At 42.2% G+C, this 20,711-nt stretch overlaps 1 protein-coding gene across 1 annotated transcript in view; it reads left to right on the forward strand.

Annotated features, from left to right (window-relative positions):
• MICAL2 (microtubule associated monooxygenase, calponin and LIM domain containing 2) overlaps positions 1-18,479 on the forward strand; it is a 134,365-nt gene extending 115,886 nt beyond the window's left edge. The window contains exons 31-36 of the mRNA XM_075048119.1: positions 4,313-4,407; positions 6,452-6,544; positions 8,482-8,575; positions 15,078-15,177; positions 16,415-16,488; positions 17,429-18,479. Coding sequence (XP_074904220.1) covers positions 4,313-4,407; positions 6,452-6,544; positions 8,482-8,575; positions 15,078-15,177; positions 16,415-16,488; positions 17,429-17,613 — 641 coding nt within the window. The 3' untranslated portion in view covers positions 17,614-18,479. The remainder of the gene's footprint in view (positions 1-4,312; positions 4,408-6,451; positions 6,545-8,481; positions 8,576-15,077; positions 15,178-16,414; positions 16,489-17,428) is intronic.
• The last annotated feature ends 2,232 nt before the right edge of the window (positions 18,480-20,711 follow it).

Genomic DNA, 20,711 nt, shown 5'->3' on the forward strand with positions numbered 1-20,711 from the left:
TGCAAGATGGCATTACATGCCACATGAGAAACCCGTGGAGAAGCAGAGATGTGAAGCCAAATAGCCAAGCCCACTCTTGATTTCTACTGGCCTTTCTCTTCATCTCCTACCTTGTGCCAATTCCCATCTGGTTTGGGACACCAGTGCCCCAAGAGATGTGTGTGACTTTGCCTCTCTCTTTTGTAAAACACTGAAGTACTTAAAGCGGTCATGATTAACTCCAATGACCTTATAAAAATATGCGATCTTGGACATTTACAGAGGAAGCCAACAGATTAATATATAACATGTTATAAAAACAGTTCCTGCTCCAAGACTTTCTGTGTATTTAGACTACAGTCATTACTGTGACACAAAAACACCCCGGGAAAGGGAGGTGAGCTGTGACATGCAGAGTGACAGCAGTGGTGGATTTCCCTGTACATCTCCAGGACAATCAGCAGTGCTCCCATGTCCCACAGAAGGTATCACCTTCTTCACCTCTTCATAGGACACCTCCCTCTTTGTTCAGGGGACCTCAAGTTTCCTGGGAAAACCAGTACCTTAGACTTATACGTTAAGGGAGGGCTTCTCAAAAGCACTGGACTTTGGTTCAGTTGATCCCTCAGAATACAGCAAGGGTTTACCACTGATGGCATTCAATGGCAGCACGCTTAGGCCAAAGCAAAGGGTCTTTGAGACTCACCCTTGGATTACCAAGCTGTAACAAACTGGCCGTAGGAAGGAATTTTAATTTTATGGATGTAATTTTTCTTATGACATACACGTATGAGGATACCAAGTCCCAATATCAAGAATTGGAGGTTTCCTCCAACTTTGTACTTTGAAGAGTATTCCGTGACACTGTCAGATTAATAACAATAATAATTAATACTCAGTTTCCTGTGATTTGACAGCCGTAAATCAGGTATGCTGGAAAGGGCTCTTGACCAAACTCCTAGCAGCTACTGTGAGGTAAAAATCAAGAATAGATTAATAAAGATTTCAGAAATATTTGTTCCTTTCCCCTTTATAATTAAGAACTAAATCTATGGCTGACAGTTCCTAGTGATCCAAAGTCATGTTAGCTGGGGAGGAAAAGCTCTAGAATAACATATGCTAATTTGGAAGTTACGGAGATGCTGGAGTACTTAAGAAATAAGTAATAAATAACTCCCATTTTGAAGGAATGAGATGGCTGGAGAGAGAAAGCCCAAGGCTAGAAAAGTTGAGTTAATATTTGGAAAAAAATGTATGTTTTTGAGATCTCTTCTGTAGCTATGGAGCTTTAAGGCTTGTCATATTTGGAGTAGACAAATTATTATTATCTAACTTTACTATTGCAGTTCTAAGATTCAGATTTAAATGACCCAGTAAGTGTAAAAGTCCGTAAGTTGAACATTTTAATGTGTGAACTCCTTGTCCAAATCCTCACAGCTGGTGGCTAAATTCTGCCTATCCCACCCCTCTAGAGATGGGAAGGATTAATGCTCAGTTGTCTATAGCAGAACACATAGATGCTGTAATACAGAAAAGTGGTGGGTTTTTTTTATTTTGTTGTGGTTGGGGGTTTGTTTGTTTGTTTGTTTGTTTTTCTTCAAAAATAAAAAAAATTGTGGTATTTTTCTTAGCTCTGCATAAAAGAAGTTCATTCAGTGAGGTAATTTCTTACTATGCTTGTTACAGTTGTCTCGAAGCTGAAATTTGCATCTGGTGTACATTTTAGAGCATATTTCTGATCTCTCGCCCAAGGAAACAGCCAAAGAAAAATGGCTGAGCAGAGCACTGAGTGGCTGCCCTTTTAATGTCGAGAGAAATGCACTGTCCCACTGTTTCTGTATCCCTGAAATGTGGCAGGACCACACATCTGGGAGCCAAAACCCTGTATTCTCATCCCAGTTCTGTCACACTCCGCTGTGTGTTTCCGGGCACCTCCTTGGAGCAGCCCATGCTTCATTTATTCATATCATGTTAGCAGAGAACATCAGTGCTGTGAAATGTATATGCAATAAATGTGACAGAGACCGTAACTGTCGGTGCGCGCAGGTAGATCCATCAGATGCCTCATCGCTGGGTGGTTTCACGTGGTCCTTTGTCCTGTAGGCTTCTCGGGTGGAGGCAATGAAGGACATTGCTGATGGCAGTCGTGGCTGTTGTCTCACAGGGCTTTGGGTACCGCATCTCTTCAAAGGCTGAGCTGTGTCGCAGCACTTGTAAATGGCTTTTCTCTGCAGAGCAAGGTGCAAATACCCGGCTCTCCATAGCAGATAGGCATCGTAGATGCCATGAATCTATTCCACGCGCAGACATCAGCTTCCTAGCGCTCAGGAGATGGCTCTTAGAAGTCCTTGGGGAAGTCATTGACCCTCTCTCTGTCCCAGAAAAGCAAACGGCTCCCGAGTCACCCCCCCGAGGAGGAGGCAGGTGCCCTTGTGTTACGGCAGGCTGCTTTTCCTCTAGACCTTGTAACGCTTTTTAAATTATTGATATCAATCAAAGAGGAGGACACGGGGAAGCAGTCACTTATTCCCACAGCTGGGAGAAGAAAGGGAGCGTGTAATTGCTTGTGTTTCCAGGCCTGCTGGGCTGTTGGGTTTCCCGCTTGCATATTATGGAATTGATTTCACCGGCAGCCTGACCCGCAGGGTGGTTACCGCAAACTTTTGGTTGCAAGAGGAAAAGCCACACAGGCGAGTTTACTCCTCGAAAGGAATAGTAACTGTGATACCCCCATGCCTTCCTCCACCTCGCGCACTAGGAAGGGCCTTACGGCTGACCGTCCCCGCTGGGGGCCGCGGCGTGGGTGGGTGGGTGGGTGGATTCGCGCTCTGGTCCGCAGAGCGCGGGGCAGTGCGTGCCGCTGGCGGGACCCCAGCGATCCCGAGCTGTCGGAGCGTCCCCGGCAGGCCAGCAAGCAGGAGCTGCGTCCCTGCTCCAAGCGCCGTGCGGCGGGGAGGTGGGGGTCGGCAGGCGTGGGCAATTCTGGGCAGGGGAATCACCCGGGGGAGCGGAGAGTCCCGGGCGTTGCTGGCAGGGCTCTTGCACCCAAGGACCTGTCGGCTCCACTGGACCCTCTGAGCTTGCGGCTTCATTGACGCAAGGACGGGGTGCTTCTAAAATTGAGACCGCCGACAAAAATCAGAATTTCTGCCTCAAATCGCTTGCATTTGCTTTCATTGCTTTACCGCCTGGGATGGGCAGGTTTCAGGGATCCTGATTTTTAAATCAGGGCTTGAGACAGAAGTCCTACATCGGGACTGGGATCCCCGACAAGGCAAAGAAGAAACATTTACGCTGGGAGAATGGGAAGTGATTTTAATCTGAATACAACTTGCACACAGAAAGCCAACCGCTACCTCACGGATACGAAGAAAAATGGCACTGTTAGCTTTAAATAATGTACATTTCCAAGATGCTGCCCAGCTGTTAATCATTAACCCTGTAGCAGGTTGAAGCATAGAGACAGATGTTCCAAAAGCAATTTTATTTTCTGAAATAAAGAGAATGAAGCTATGAATTGGACAAATTAAGAAGAAATTCAAATATTTACACCCAGCTGAAACAAGATGCTGGAAAAACAGGCATGATAAAATTGCTGCAATTAAATGTAATTTAATTTCTAATTCTGAAAGCATGCTTCTTCCAAAGGCAGCCTTTGCGTTTTCCTTATGGAGTGCATTGTTATGATGTATGGATTTTCCTGACTTATTATGGCATTCTAATCAACAGTTCAATGATGTGATAATATTCCTAAAGCAGAAAAATAAGTGACGTTTGTTTAGACATAATTAATGAAATATTTATGTTGCATGAGGCTGTGTGATAAAGCCTTGTTCTCTTAGTCCATTTGCTTCTGATTACATTTGTGATTTTTTTATATGACCAGACATTCTGACGCCAACTATTTTACACTGAGCAGATGTCATGTAGTAAAAATGGGTGCCAGATGCTACAAGCCACATAAGGGTAATTTGTTTAAGAGCTGGCTCAGTCTTTTTGCATTCAATTACACTGTATAGTGAGCCTTATATGATCATTTGAGTAATATGGCTAACTTCAGATATACATTTTAATGAATGTTGAGTGCGTTCAGAACAGCAAGCTACATGCAGGGTGCTCAAGGAATTAATTTATTTGTATGTAATACCGGAAAAAACTCAAATATACCCAGACAGAGTTTTTGACAGGGATCAAAAATTTAACTAATGCTGTCAGCCAAATTTCCAAATTGCTCTAGGTGCTGCTGATTAGAACTCAGGGCAGGTGCAACGTGTCTGTGTAAGTTAAAGAACAGTCTTTTTTGCTTCACTGACTGTTTTGTTTCTGCATTTAGGATGTGAACACCTACCTGTCAGAAAACAAGCTATCGAGTATTCTACTTCTTCCTCCGATGACGAATTTGAATCCAAGCCTTCATTAACACACAAGGTAATCTTGACTTGGAAAGAGAAAGAAATTTCCTCAGTTGGACTGTATTTAAGATTCATCGTATGATCTTGATCTAAAACATACGGCAATTTCTCAAAGTGGGGATTGGAACGTTTTATCAGTGGAGGTTATGTGTCATGGAGAGAAAATACATTAAAACTCCTTAAGACAGATGAACATCAAAATTTCTTTTTCCTCTTTGGATCTTTAATTCCCCCAGGTTACACCAGTGTTGACAGAGGAGGTCTTAATTTGACAAACAGACATGTTTCACTGAAACCACTTTGAAGCTGCATTCTTAAGTGGCCTTAATATGTAGCCCAACAAGCAAACTATTGAAAAAATTAAACCAAACAGATGCAGATTTCCCTTAGGGAAATGCAACTTCATTTGAGAGGCACTACAGGCAGGTTGTGTGGAAAACGCTGTGTTTAATCCTAATCAGCACGACTGTGTGAGCCACGACGTCGCACCCGGACCTGGCCGAAAGGGCCGGCTGCACGGCGGGCTCTCCGAGCCTCAGCTCGGTTCCTGTGGCTAGCAGGAGCCGTGGGGTTAAAGCACCAGTGAACTCTTGATACCCAGCTCTCGTGTGAAGAAACAGAGCTTTTATTGCCCGAATAGCTCATCAGAAATGTGTTTACCTCTTTCCTGTGGAGGGGAAATATCAGTAAGTGGAATTAATAGTACGAGACGGCCCTTTGATTTGTTGCCTTTGAGGGGGGAAAAAAAGGAAAGCGAAGCAAAAGGCTGCCCAGTATGCTGAAAAAACATCTGAGCTGAAAGCTAAGTGGGGCTTTCAATAGAAACCCAATTGCGTGGCTCCGGAGGAACCGAAGTGCCACAGGGCAGAAGCGCAGCAATGTGTGGTGGCACGTCCCGCCAGTGGCTCTGTGTCAGGATGCGCTGAGATGTCAGAATTCATCACGCATCTCTCCTGTTACAGGAAAGACAATCTGTAGGAAGATAATATTATGGGGAATTAAATAAAGTTTAAACAAAATAGAGAAAAGAAGGGCGATGTGGGAGAAAACCGGATAGGAGCAACTCCCGGGCACTGGGGCAGCCGCGGGGACAGGCAGGACTGGGCAGCGGGGAAGGCAGCGCTGCCGGGGCAGCTGCCAGAAATGGGGTGAAACGCGGGCGTTAGCAGTGATTCAGTTTTGATGCATGTTCCCCACTCAGCTTGTTTCTCTCACCTGCCTCCTAGCACCTCTTTCCATGCCAGTTCTGGCTGCTATTTTGCCAGTATCACCATGTGTCTCTGGCAAAACTCGGTGGGAAAAAATTTTAGCAGCTTCCTGGCTTGTTGGTTTTTTTAATCATCTTGTCTATGGTGCTCATATATTCTATCTCCTCCAAAATGGGAAACCCACAGCCCTGCAGCACTTCTAGATAGCTTGGGTCAAGAGCAAGATGGCACAAGCGCAGGTGGTTCCCTCAGCCAGCCCGGCAGCGCCCCAGGGAAAGGCAAAACATCTCTGTAATGCCGTAGAGAAATGGCATTGGGGAAGGTTTCATAGAGCTTCAGGTAGAGTCCTATGATGGTTGTTTCTTTCGGATACGTCCCTCTTACTGTGGTACAAGCGATACAAAGTGAATTTTATTACTTAGCAGCTACAGCAATAGAACTGGGTTGAGTTTCCTTAAACTGGTGCTTCCCCCTGCCTGTGCCTGGCTTCTTCCCTGATCGTGGTGATGTCTGCAGAAGCCACCAATAGTGGTATGTTGCATATAGTCAACTTTGTGATTCATACTTTTTTTATTGATAGACACAGCTCACGCTCACTTAGGGTTGCAATAAGAGCTTGTAATGATTTAAAGTCAATGAAAATACTGCCACATGAATATTTTCATTTCGGTTAGGTTGCCCCAAGCACCCTGCGGTAGCTCACCTCGCTTTCAGCTGGGGAGTCGGGTTAGATGATCTCCAGAGGTCTCTCCCAACCTCAATGGTTCTGTGATTCTGGGGAAGGATTGAGGAAACCTTTAATGGTGTACTTATGCTTTGATTGCCTTTTTTTTTCCTCTCACCCTTTTGTAGGCAAAAAGAGCTCTCAGAAGGAGAAGGAAGCAGGAGAAGGAGACAAAGCAATTGATTAAGCAAGAGGAGCTGAAGAGGCTTCACAAAGCACAGGTGAAAACCTAGCTCGCGGATGTCCCATTTGTCTCCCAAGAGTGACTAGCGAGGACACGGGGCACGCAGTGTGGGTTCTGTACCTCCCCTCGCTCCTCGCTGCGGCTCACTGCCTTCGGGGTTGAAGTCCCCCCAAACCATCAGGAGCAGGAAGATGTACGTGGCAGGGTCTTGCACCTCTATATGTGACAAATCCACATGTGCCCCAGGAGATCATCATAATTTTGTAATTGTGTATGAAAAACAAGTGACTAGCAATAAGAGAAGAATACACTGGAGAGAGAGAGAGAGAAAGAGATAGAAAGAGCAAATAGCATTAGCCCCTGAGAATGTAAGAAATTCAGCTATTACCTCTGTATGCTACAGGAGGGTATGAAAATACAGTGATGGTTTTTATTGTCTCTCTGCCGTAATGAAAGTGAACCATTTTCTTAATGATGCAAAGCCACTTCACTTTATAGAGGCCCTGCTCTTCAGAAAATGCTGGAAAAGCTCTGGGCTCTGCTAATGCTTTATTATTTCCAATTACTGTTCAAAGATTTGGGAATGCACTTCTGCACAACTTGATCTCAGACTGTGTTGTCTCAGTTGTCAAAATTTGCAGGTTTATCTCTTTCACTTAGCACACATACATATCTATATGCATACACCCACACCCACCCACCCCTTAATGGCTTATGTGGCCATTAGCGCTTTTTGTGTGTTTCTGTACTGTAGCATAGGGTAGGGCTAAATTTAATCTCATTAATTCAGGTTGTAATGGTAATCAAGATATGGTAGTGGGGGAAGAAGGCTTTTTGAAGGCAGAGTTGTCCATCATCTTCTGTTGTATTACTATAGCAGGTGGATAGTTTTGGTTGGAGCTTCTACTTGCTATTTCTGTACCAATATTAAATTAAAAAAGAAAACTAGTACGTTGTTTTTCAGATGTGAATCTGAAATCTCTGTTTTTGTAGACATCAGTGCTTTTGTAAAATGTATGACTGAAAAAGAGAGAAATTTTGTGTTTGAACCAGACGGTGGATTTTAGAAAATGCTAATATCTATCCATTACTATAAAATCTGTGACAGAATAAAACCCATGGGAAAAAAAAATCATATCTTATTTAATCCGAAACAAGAGCAACTATGTTATAGTTTTTATCTGAGAATTGCAAATTATCTCAAGGTAAAATTACACGCATATGTGCCTTCTCGTATCTTACTGCTTTGTGGAACTAATAAGTCCAAACTTCTTGAACCATCTTTCATGTTTGTTAGGCTGTTGCTGAGGGCTTGGCTTGGTATGCCCTAACACAGCCTGAAATGGGAACTGCTGAGTGTCTATCTTTAACAATTCGACCTTTTAAGGTTTTTCATGCCTATTATCCACATGGCACCTCTGAAAATCTAATTTAAAAAGAGATGGACCCGTGAATGTAGAAGTCCTTCCTGAAGTGCCACTGAATTATCACTTCTTAGCTATTAGACCCTTTCCTTCCTGTGTCAAAGGCTTGTGAAATATAAAAGCAAAACAAATAAGAAAACCCCATGGACAACAAAATAGCTAGCAAAGCTTTCTAGCTGTAAACCTTCGATATTTATATGAGCTTTATTTACGTAGCATCTCAGAATATGTGCCTCTCAGTGTGTAAGGTGTTGACTTTTCACACCTTGTGAGACACGGAAACGTTCTGATCTCTGTTTTACATCAGGAGAGCTAAAGTTCAGAAAAACTGAGGTTCTTTTAGTATCTACGATACTTACCCACATAAAAATGTGAATAGATACCTAGTGGAATTATTAAATTGCCTAGGCACCTGATACACTCAATGAGTTTGCAAATTCCATGACGACTCCAAGACCTTTTCAAGCTGTTTCTCTAATCACTGAGGCCATCTTTTGTCTCTGAATTTTTAAGCTATGTCTGTAGCTTTTGTATCATTACAATTTTGCAGGCAGTCCAGCGCCAGCTAGAAGAATTGGAGGAAAGACAAAAAGCTCTGGAGATTTTTGGTGTCAAACTGGAGAGAGAACTAAGAGGAGAATCAGGTAAATGAAGCAGTGTTTGGTTGGTTGGTGGTGGGTTTTTTAACCTTTTTCAAAGCAGAGGGGTTTTAATGATTGTCATAGAAATAGAGTTCAGTGCAAAATCTGAAATCGTAACTGGAAGGACAAAAATCATTGTTTACCCTTTTCCTCAAACTCTGTTAGCTCAAGCACCTTTATGTTGAATGCTATGAATTTGCTGTTGGTCATCACAGATTTGGAATTATTTGCCTTGCTATTGAACCTGAATCTACATTCCCTCCCTGTTTTTTTTAAATCCCATCCTGAGCTTAATTCCATCTTCTGGAGGGAAGCAGTGAGGTTTCCAGGAGCTGTATCTCAGTTACCAAGCCAGCAGCAGCCCGTGCCTAGTAACAGAGTCCTTAATGACTTCTCCAGGAGTGTGAAATGCCATTAATATGATTAGAGCCGGTGGCCATGCTATAGCAACAGCAGCATGCAGGCACACAGACCCAAACTACACCGCTTTTCCCCCAGTGGGTAGAAGATAAAACGCGGACGTCGTCCTGTCCCCGGTGGGAGGCGAGGTTTTCCCTCGCCTGAAGCAGCAGCCCCGAGCACCCAGGACTGCAGCACCCTCCCGCCAGCCCAGCCTTGCCGCTGCTCCCCAGCACGCGTGGGCTGAAGCTGGGGGGACGTCCCGCGGAGGGCTGGGACAGCTGGGGGCTCCTGCCAGGCTCCCCGTGGGGATGGGAGTGTGGACCGCGCGCGTGAGGGGCTTCAGAGGGGCCGCGGTTCTGTGCTGGAAGGACTCTGGGGAGCCGACAGCCCGATGGCCAACGTGTCTTTATTTACCTCTGTTTTAGAAAGCTGAACCTCGTGCTTTCGTGACAGGCAGTTGCACAACACTGAAAACCTAGATGTGTTTTGGCACCTGATCTTGTTGTCTTAGCTAGGCAACCCAGCACAATCTCTACATGCTGGCTATTTTAATGCCATATTTCTTAGCAGTTATTGCCCCTATTCCACCACTGAACTAATCAGTTCAGCAAGAGAGCGTTTGCCCAACCTTTTATATTTATTAACTAATTTCCTATAATTGATAGTGCCAACCTATTTCAAATGTTATTTAAAAGGCTAGCATCTTTTTTTCTTAAATGGAAACATAACCTTTTATCAAATGACACTCACCTTACTGCCTGTGAGGAAGTCTGCTAAAAAGACTTTGAGGATTTGCAGTGTTAGCTTTTTTCTTTACTGCCAAGTTGTATAAGGGTGGTTGTTTTTTGGAAACCTCAAGAATACAGAGGGACAAGAGGCTTCTAGCTCTTGGGATAGACACCGAATACCAGGATAAATGGCCTAGAGCCACCTCTTGTTTTTGCTGTTTTGACAATCACATTTCCTAAAGAAGGCTGTCTGCCAAGAGATTGATGCTTCTCATTCTCTTTCCATCCTTAGTAATTGGATTGCCCTCATTAAGGTGAAAGTACTATTTTTTCTCCCTGTTGATTGTTTGTGTGTAGGTGGCCAGTTACAAATAGGGCAGATACTGAAATGTAGGATGTTACTGTCTCTGAATAACTCTTCTGGTGCGAAAGCATGAAGCTGTAAGTTTCCCAAAGAAAATGTGAATGCTTTGTTGCTTGTAATAACATACACGTAATGATGCAGGAATTGGTGAGTTTAATACTTGGTTCAAACTTCTTAAAAATAATGAGCATTATTATTTAATGAACGACCAGTGTTTATTAGGTTAAGTTGTATTTAAGCAGGTCTGCGCTTATGCAATTCAAGTGATTTAATAGGTATTATTAAGGTAATTAGAAAACGATCACAGTTCAGCAATAATATTGAGCTGCAAAGGTTGTGAATAACCAAATTTAGAGACAGGCCTGCAAACACTAGTCTTCAGTGACATTTACGCAACTCTCCTCTAATAATTCTGTAAGCCCGGGGTGAATGGCCCCTTTGTTAGGAGGAGTTATTCATTAGCTCCTCAACTGAATTAGAAGAGAACATGCGTGGGTGCGAAACAACTGCCAATGAAGACTGATGAGCAAAATGAGGCTTTGATGATCTTCTAATTGTAGTGACAACAATTCATGCATTTAAAAAAAAAAAAAAAAAAAAAGAAATAATATCAGTCCTATGAATAATTTTTCATGCCCGTTATTCCCTTTATTCTAGTTCAAAATACCAAATAATAAATCACTGATGTACCGTTGCTTTGTTTTCCACTGACATTTGTGGAGGCTTATGGAGATCTTCTGCCTACAAGAAAATACAGAAATAAAAATCTTGAAACACATTTGCCACTGAAATTAGCATAACCAAAGCAGTTGACTAAACAAATCATGTAGAATGATGGTAAAGAGGAAAATTTATGTTGAGAGAACATTAAGAAATCTCTCCATGTTTTGGAAGATGAACAAATATCTGCACATGTTGCAGCTAATTTTTTATTTCATAAGGAGCATATCTAAGGTTTCTTAGACCCTTCAACAGAGTCAAAATAAATCAGTTAAAAACCTGTAGTAATAAGGAATATGAAGTTTAGCTGTTCCTAAAAAGGTGCAAACTGGCCGAGCCCCTTTTACTGTGTGACTGCTGTACGGAGGGACAGCGTAGCATCACTCTGGAGAACAGAAGGTTGAGGTTTGGAGAACAGTATTCAGTAAATACTCCTCCTGGCATTGTCTCAAAAGTGAGGAAAATAGAAATAGCTATGGTGTAATTAGAAGAATATCTGATTTTCAAACGGGAGCTAGGTCAAAGGAGACTTGGGTAAACCAGGAGGAAAGTTTTGCTTTAGCAATGCTTTAAGAAGAAGCCAGCATGGCTCACAAAACAAAGTCACAAATTGTTTTCCCTCTAACCTGTGAAAAGATCTGTCGTACTGCATAACACAAACGACTTCATTGGCTTGTTCTGCCCTTGGAAGGCATAAAAGCACTCCATCAGACTTAAATAACTATTAACATTATTATTAACAAACATTGAGAAGTTCAGGGACAAAATGCCCCTGGGGACACTTGGGGGGCATTCTGTGGGATGGTGGAGGCAGCAAAACAAGGGCTATTTTTATTTCAGTTTGCACTGAGGATTTTGCGAAAATGAGCGGCATTTTTGCAAAGTGCATTACACTTTGCTTACCTCAATCAACCTATGATACATAGTCTTTTATCAGGGATATAGAGATTTTAAAGTGTAAAGAGGAAACATTAAAAAGAAGAATATTTTTGCCTAATCAAGAAAACAGCAAAAAGGGACTAGCAACCCTCTGTGTGTGTGCAGGACATACACATACCTGCAATTGCAATGTTTTTACTGACAGTAAGATAGATCACATTTTGATGATAACTTCATGTCCTGGTTTCAGCTGGGATAGAATTAACTGTCTTCCTAGTAACTGGTACAGTGCTATGTTTTGGGTTCAGTATGTGAAGAATGTTGATAACACTGATGTCTTCAGTTGTTGCTAAGTAATGTTTAGACTAAAGTCAAGGATTTTTCAGCTTCTCATCCCCCACCAGCGAGAAAGCTGGAGGGGCGCAAGAAGTTGGCACAGGACACAGCCAGGGCAGCTGACCCAAACTGGCCAACGGTGTACTCCATACCATGGGACGTCCCATCTAGTATAGGAACTGGGAAGTGGGGGCGGGGAATCGCCGCTCAGGGACTAACTGGGTGTTGGTTGGCGGGTGGTGAGCAATTGCCCTGTGCATCATTTGTACATTCCAATCCTTTTATTATTGCTGTTGCCATTTTATTAGTGTTATCATTATCATTATTAGTTTCTTCTTTTCTGTTCTATTAAACTGTTCTTATCTCAACCCACGGGTTTTGCTTCTTTTCCCAATTTTCTTCCCCATCCCACTGGGTAAGGGGGAGTGAGTGAGCGGCTGTGTGGTGCTTAGTTGCTGGCTGGGGTGAAACCACGACACTTCAGATAGTGGCATATGAAGACATAAGGCTCTGAATACTGATGCTGCATCCCTGCATTAGACCTGTGAAAAGCCACCATTGGCATGTCCCAGCGAGAACTGCTCCAGCAGTCACTCTGAGAAGACATTTTTTATCACCACTTGCTGACCTAGAAGGTCCCACAGGAACACATCCATTACTGCCAAGTTTTAATGGAATCGGGCAGAAATCAGACCAAGATTGCTCTTCCCTCTCCTGCTGCTTTATCCTCCCATTTCATGGTAACTGCAGACTGGGGACAAATCCTAATGAGAAATCGCAGAACTGCACCTAAGACAGCGTGACTCCTGTCCTCCGTGTGGGAGCCCATGTAATTCCTCCGACGCTGGCAGGAGGTGACCCAGGCTCTCTGGGATGCCAGTGCCTGGTGAAGGCAGGCAAATGGGCTGGTGATCCCAAACACCCAACAATTTCCCTCCTGCTCAGGAAGATTGCTAAAGGGCTGCATTGGGTGAGATCATTACTGCCCAAAGGAATCATAGAATCATTTAGGTTGGAAAAGACCTTCAAGATCATCGAGTCCAACCATCAACCATGCCCACTAAACCAGGTCCTGAAGTACCCTGTCCACTGGCTTTTTGAATATCTCCAGGGATGGTGACTCAACCACTTCCCTGGGCAGCCCATTCCAATGTGTGACAACCCTCTCAGTAAAAAATTTTTTCCTAATATCTAACCTAAATCTCCCTTGCCTCAACTTGAGGCCATTTCCTCTCATCCTATCTCCAGCCACCTGACAGAAGAGACCAGCACCCACCTCGCTACAACCTCCTTTCAGGTAGTTGTAGAGAGCGATAAGGTCTCCCCTCAGCCTCCTCTTTTCTAGACTAAACAGCCCCAGTTCCCTCAGCTGCTCCTCAAGACTTGTGCTCCAGGCCCCTCACCAACCTGGTTGCCCTAACCAAGTTAGTGAGGAGATGGGCTTTAAACTTCTGTTCTGGAGTGGAATCAAATCCTGGCTTTGACGTTAAAGTGAGGGACAGCTGAAGCAGTAGAGGCAAGAGGGTAATTCCTCAGGTTGAGAACAAAGCATGTTTCAAAACTACAACAGAAAGGCATCCAAAACACTGCTGAACTGTCTAGGACTCTGGCTACTCCTTCACCTGGTAACCTAGTTTAATGATACTCTTGTAATTGTCATCTCTGGAGCTTGAACCTGAGAGCTTTGGGCTTAAATTTCAGCACTCTCAGTCATCTGAAATAAAGGTGCAGTCCTCTTAAAGTAGGAGAAATCACGTAAGTCTCCATCCACAGAAAATAGCTAGGCTGATTTATGGGGTTTTTATGCTTGGTTGTCTAGCAGCGTGATGCAAGGACTGAGGAGGAGAGAGCTGTGTTCCCCTGCCTGCTGGCAGCACCTCCTCCTGCTTTGTCCCCGGTCCGGCCGTCCCTGCCTCCAACGCGGGGCTGCAGCGTGGTGGGGTGTGCGACTACCACGTGCTGAGGCAGGAGCAGGGGCTGGCTCTTGGGTTTGGGCTTCTGAAGGGATCAGCGTGTCACCTAAATTGTTGCCTCAAGCTGGAGTACTGTAAGGTATTTGCTTCCTACAAGCGATCCCTATTTTGTGGCAACAGATGGCGGATGGGCAGAGCAGATGTTGTGGGAGGTGTGTTTGCAGTGCCATCGCTGCTGCTGTAATTCTGCACCAAAGGGTGGTGGAGTGGTTTTATTTTGTGAAGAAAATGAATGGAAAACGTGGAGTGATGAGCATGTTAAAAAAGGACAGTGAGGAAAAGAAATGCATATGTGCTCTGACTTGCCACTTGAAAACACACAGGGTTTCTTCATTGCCAAAGATTTTTGTATAGATGGCATTTTAGGAGCGGTAAAGGCCCTCACCTGGTGAAAGAGAAATCTGTCGGGCTCTTCAGCAAGGCAGAGTCAAGCTGTGAGCTCTTTGAGAGAGACCATCTCAAGTTTCAGGTCTGATAGTGCCTACCAGTGATGCCCTAGCCCAAAGTGTTACAAAACCATGCAGTAATAATACATTTGTCCTGTCCCATAGCCTTTCCTGTCATTCAAAGCAGATGCAGATTTAGAGGCCAGTTGGCAAATGAATAAAAATTTGTAGAGGATTTGATTGTGCGTCTGATGCCCACTGGAAGCAGGGACTATCTTGATACTTGCCAGCATGTACATCCTGAAGTCAGATTGTGTTAATGGGATATCCGTTTATACATATACTTCAGCTGTTGGAGTCCAGTATCAACAGAGAAACTATGTTATCAAAGGCAGGACTAAGAGAAAGAAAAAGTGCACATTAAAAAAAGAAAGCCTATATGATTATTTGAAAGAAAAAACTTAACTTCCAAAACGAAAGTAGTTTTAAATCTAATGCATCTTTAACTGCAATAAACTACAACATACAACCAAATGTAGACAAGAACGTTATATGTATTTCACCCAGACATTACAGATATAAGTTACATACAGCAAAAAAAATCTACATTTGAACTCACCTGGGCTTACAAATGAGGACTATTTAAAGTGAATTTAAGTGGCAAGAGTACTGGAAGGAAAGCTGATAATGCACACTTAAGTCTCCTATTTTAAACAGATTCAGGCACAAAGGACGAAACTCAGATGCTACATGAATGGTTTCAGCTGGTCCTGGAGAAGAATAAATTAATGCGTTATGAGTCTGAACTCCTGATTATGTAAGTAAGGACAAGCATTAGTACTAAAGATGGGGAGGGGAGAGGAGAAAAGTGTATTCACAATACACCTGAACACCTCGCCGCATGCTGCAGTTTGAGACTGTCATGGAATAAACGTACCCAGAGTATGTTTTGAACACAGATTTTAGCTTGAGCCCTCCTAGTCCCTCCCTCCCACAGTGGTTCAATTATTTCAATCCTATATGATACTCTAAACGAGTAGAGCATATAGATGCTCTGCCTTTACATAATGTGGGTCTAATGAACACTTGGGCACTTTCTCCTGTGGAAGAAAAATAGTCTGATAAATTTATCTCAGTTTTTATTGGGCATAGGAGAAAAGATCTAGGAATTCACTACAGCAATGAAACAAGCAGATACACCAAGCAAATAAAAACCACCTCAGATGCTACTGTTTGTGGCTGATGGAAACGATATTGGCTGTAGCTCTCTCACCTTGCCTCTGTGGAAACGCACTCAACAGATAGGCAGAGGTGACTCTCAGCTATTTTCTCTACTATTTCTGGGCAATGTGGGAAAGCGATGAGAGCTGCAGCAGTCATGACTCACCCCTGGATTTCACACCAGTGCAGGCTGCTCCTTGCCGGTTATCGTTTCCATATCACTTACTCAGCCCCCCATGCTGTGTGCAGGGCTCCAGTCCAGCCACTAGGTCCAGCCACTCCCCAGTTTCTCCCCAGCTGTGCTGATGCTGCCAGGGACCAAACCTTTTCTTTCCCCTTCGGTTGTCCTCCAGTGTTGCGGTAGCAATGCTTCCTGCTCGCGCTGCCTGCAAAGCAGAGCTAAAAACGCAAAAGCAGGCCGTTTTTAGCACTGCAGGACACAAAACGTTGTTGTCTGGCTGCGTTCACACGTGTTCATTCCCCTGCCTCAGGACCTGTTCCTGTGCAGAGGGTCTGGCGGGGCCCTTCGTGTGTGGGAGCGTTCAGTCCTATTCAGAATCGTGTTGTGGGTACCTCTGACAAAGCACAGCTGGTCAAAGCCTTGTGTTGCGATGTATGAGGGAGCTTAATCTGATACATAGCGCAAAAGGTGGTAGTGGGACTTCTGGCATTGCTGTGGCAATATAGGCACAGGCAAAGCTTTTAGCCTTGGCTGCCCATGAGGAGAAAATACTGGATAAAGAGAACAGAGAATTTCTTGGTTGAAATAACATTAACATACGTGTCTCTGTTAAAAAAAGCTTACTCTTCAATATGCTTTTTATTGTACCTAGAGCCCAAGAGCTAGAACTGGAGGACCACCAAAGCAGGTTGGAACAAAAGCTGAGGGAGAAAATGGCCATTGATGGTGAGTCAAAGGGGAGAGTGTGCTCCAGCCCACAGCGATGGACCATGCCCATATGAGCCCCTGCTTGCTCCAGTAAGGTCTAGAGTGGCTGAGGCTCTTCCTCCTGCGCTCTTCTGCGAGTGCAGCTCGGCCAGCAAAACGCAACTTGTGAGATCTTCTTGTCTGACTTCTAGTCAAGACAGCTAAGCTAACCCATCCAGTTTTACACTGAACTGGATCAGAAGCACTTGCACATGTAATTCCACTAATTGTGCTGTGCAGGCAGCAACATCCAACTAACATGTGATGATGAGCAGCAAGAGAAAGTAATTTCTTCCACCACCTACCTAAACACAAAAGAGGTTATCTGCTTTTATGTTAACTGTAGCATTACTGGTTACTGCGGTATTTTGGAACTGCTTTTACGGACTTGGGATTACAGTTTGGGCTTGTCCTTTCATTTGGTATTAGAAAAGAGAGCATGGGAAGGAGGAATGCAGGGAGAAGGGGGGGTTACAATAGCACTGAATACTCCAAAATATCCTGTTGTGCTCTAAGCGTGTGGATTGTGAATGATGGCAGTTTTCAATACCTTTTGTGAAAAACACTTTCCGTTTTCTTACAGGTACTGCATTTCATGGTTGGGCTTTTTACCTTGTATAAACTAAATTCAAACTCCAGCTTAAATGTTTTTACAAAACAAGTAGCGCTCTTTCTACCCCTTCCAGTCTAAGTTTTGTTAAAAGATCTACTCTAGACAGTAGAAGCCTTAATGGTCAACCTTAAATGGCCCAAATGCAAAAGAAATTTTCCCTGAGCTGTAACATGAAAAATATTAGCTGCTATTGAATTCATTTGTCATTGACTATAATATTAATTCAACCTGTACACCAACAGTTAAAATGCAAAGCATAACAACAGAGAGATCTGGATTTTAACCTCTTGTTTTGTGATCTTTTAGACAGCCTTAAAGATGACATGGATCTGAATGAGGAGGATGAAATTTTTACTGAGATGATGAAAGTGGTTGAAGAAAGGGACAAACTCGTGTCTACCTTAGAGGAGCAGAGAGTGAAAGAAAAAGCAGAAGACCAGCACTTTGAAAGCATTATATTATCTAGAGGCTATCAGCTGAGCAGGATTTAAACAGCCACATGCAAATAAACATGATTTCAGCAACATCTGTAATCATGGAGATACAGTCTTCTGAAAAATGAAGGAATTCAAATTTAATATCAGTTTATTTGGGAAAGATGTTGTTTTGTTATCAAAAGCTCATGAGCAGTTCTTTTGCTCATACTGGAGTGAGTCATGTCACTATCAGCTTAAAGGATCACCGAAATAGAGAATAGGACTGAATTTACCTGTCTGATGGGCATCAGGGTCTGTGAAAGGGAAATCAGAGCTCTGTTGTTTTCTTGGAATTTTATTTTAATGCTGAGAATAGAGTTCCTGAGAAACATGATGACATAATTTAGTATTTTTGAGATGGCATTGCTTCCATCTGTCTGAATTTGTATGTGGTTTTGTTAATATTTTGGCACAGCCAACCCATGTTGAACTATTTAAAGGTCAGAAAGCAATCATCTCATATAAAAATAAGGTTAATTTTTATTTCTGGTGGAGGAAGGGTCATTTGACTAATAACTGCGTATAAGCACTCATTAAAACCACTGTAAATGCAATGTCAGAAATTAATTTTCCAGGAATTGTTAAATTTTAGTGCACTGTGTATTTTTGAACAAGAAGTTAAAGCAATATTAAATCCCTATGTTTTCTAAAATGGTAAAGGATTATCAAAGGGGTGACTATCCTTAAGACTGTTACATGCTCAAAAAAGCTTTTGTATGTCACAGATTAAGGTCTTCTCTAAAATACGCTAAAAGATAATTTAAAAATAGTAATCCAGATTAACTGCTTTACAATTGCTTGATAAAATACATCACAACTAGTATCATAGGATGTGATGAGTGGTGTAGCAGTTAAAGATCTCCCTGAGTATAATTCCTCAAAAGGGTTGCAAAAAAGGTTGAGTTTGTAATGTCAACATTTGATAGAAAATGTTGTGGGTATATTTAAACTATATTTATCTTGTTGCTCAAGAATATATATGCATATTTTTTTCCTAAGGGAACTATATCCTATCTTTTTTGTATGTGCATTTGTAGATACTGGCAAAGCAGATGTGCAGAAACTCTCCTTAGTATTTGGTGTAATTTAAGTACTTTCTTAAATCTGAGAGTATTCCCAACTGTATGTATGATGCACTACATTTTCAAACTGCAAAAACAAGGAGAAACTGAAAGACTGTTTCTTTTTGAATATCATTTTACCTCATGCTCTGAGAAGATTTGATGTTCTCATTATTTCGCGAATGGTGCTAATTTGCAGCAGTTGCCTATGGTACAGTCAAAGCTAGAAGCATTCCTGTTCCAAAAGCTTTAAACTAAAAAAACCTCTTGGTAAGTACTTGTAGGGTAACAGACACACTGGATCCTGTCACAGTCATTTATGAATGATCTTAAGTTTTTGCTGTGTTGTAAGAAATTTAAAATGCCCTTTCTAAAGATAAAAGCAAGATTTTACTATTGACCACAGATAAATCATATACCTCTACTAGTGCAAGGAATATACTATTATTCTGCAATATTTATGTATTTATATTTATTTATTAGACTGTTTAAAGAGGATAAGAGTGTCTGGTTACACTTTACAGTTTGGATGTTGTCTCTGATTTTGACTGATAAATGTGTATTTCTAACAGCTATGTGTAAGTAAAGCTGTGCATAGTAGAGTAGATAGCTTTATCGATCTGGTAAATAATCAGTAATAAAATATGACTTAAGATTTTTAAACAATGATCTTGGTTACCATAACTTGAAGGGATACCCTTAAAGCATAGCACGTAGGGCTTTAACAATATAATTTGTCTTTCATCGCAGTGGAAGGACATAGCAGAATCCTTGAATATGTTCCAAAATTACCATCAGACTTTTTTTTTTTCTGTCCTTCATAGGCTAAGCATACCTGATCTTCAGATTTACATTTTTATTGAGATGGATTGCAGTGATTGATTTTTAAACTAACTTAAGATTGACACAAAGTAGGAGCAGGCAGGGCAGCAATAAATATTTTAATTTTCTCTGTTTAGATCTGCTGGTATTTCCAGTTTTGTGGAGAAAATTTCTGGATTTTATCACTGTTCCCAGTAGGCTCATGTAATCCTATAGAACAAGACTGTCTAGAACATCTGTCAGTTTTCTGTAGAAAATGGAGAGTCATAATGCTTTCAAGATATTTAAAAAAAAAAAAAGTTTTAAAGCAAACTTCTTAGTGCTTTGCACAGGAGGGGAATTCAGCAGAAACCTCCAGTTATATCAGTCAAAGATTATTTTTCTCACCTCACTTTTACAATCTAAAAAGTCCATTCACCTTCGTGTTGCTGCTGTACAAAGAGGAAGAGGAAGGGCAGCCTCAGAGAAACATGATGCCCCTAGTCCTGAGGAGGAGATTGCTCTCCTCTACCAAAGTCCAGCCTGCTTGCCCAGGGGAGATGGACACACTGCAATCAGTCAGGTTCAGGTTGCTCTGAATTGTAAATAAACCCTGAGATTTCAGTTTACAGCAGATACCTGTTTGGCTATAAAACCAAATGCAAAAGGGTGCTTTCCTTTTAGCTCCAAAGATTTGAGTTCTTGAGAGTATTAGCGTCAACAGAAGCTGAGGGCCATCAGCATTTTATGGACCTCAAAAATATTCTTTGCTAAAAAGATACTTTTCTGGATGCCATGTGGTCATAATATGTGCTCCACCCAAACCTGTGTGTCCGCTCTTGGGTGGAAAAAGCTGTCAGGCTACTGTTAGCCTGCCTGATATTAAGTACCTCACAAGATTAGATCCAAAAATGAACTGTAGAAGTGATTTAGAAAAAAAAATACTCTTAAGTCATTTAAAGCATGTCTTCATGTATTGTGAGAGAAGAGGAGGAAGGGAAAAAAAAGAGAAGCTATGTGCAGTGTTCACAGGTCAATTTAATATGGTTGGCTTGTATTAGAAATGTATTTAAACATTGGTTTGGTTATGAGTCTTCTTTTCTGTAAATTCATTCACAAACTTATAATAGATTTCTTCATTTTTAAGTCCTTGGCACTGTTGTTTTTGGGTGTAATATGATGTGCTGGACCGTATTGACTGTCTAAATGGACTAGATGTGAGCAATTTTCTATTTGAAAAAAATAAAATTA

The sequence above is a fragment of the Buteo buteo genome, chromosome 16 (genome assembly GCF_964188355.1).
Source record: "Buteo buteo chromosome 16, bButBut1.hap1.1, whole genome shotgun sequence".
NCBI classification, from domain to species: domain Eukaryota; kingdom Metazoa; phylum Chordata; class Aves; order Accipitriformes; family Accipitridae; genus Buteo; species Buteo buteo.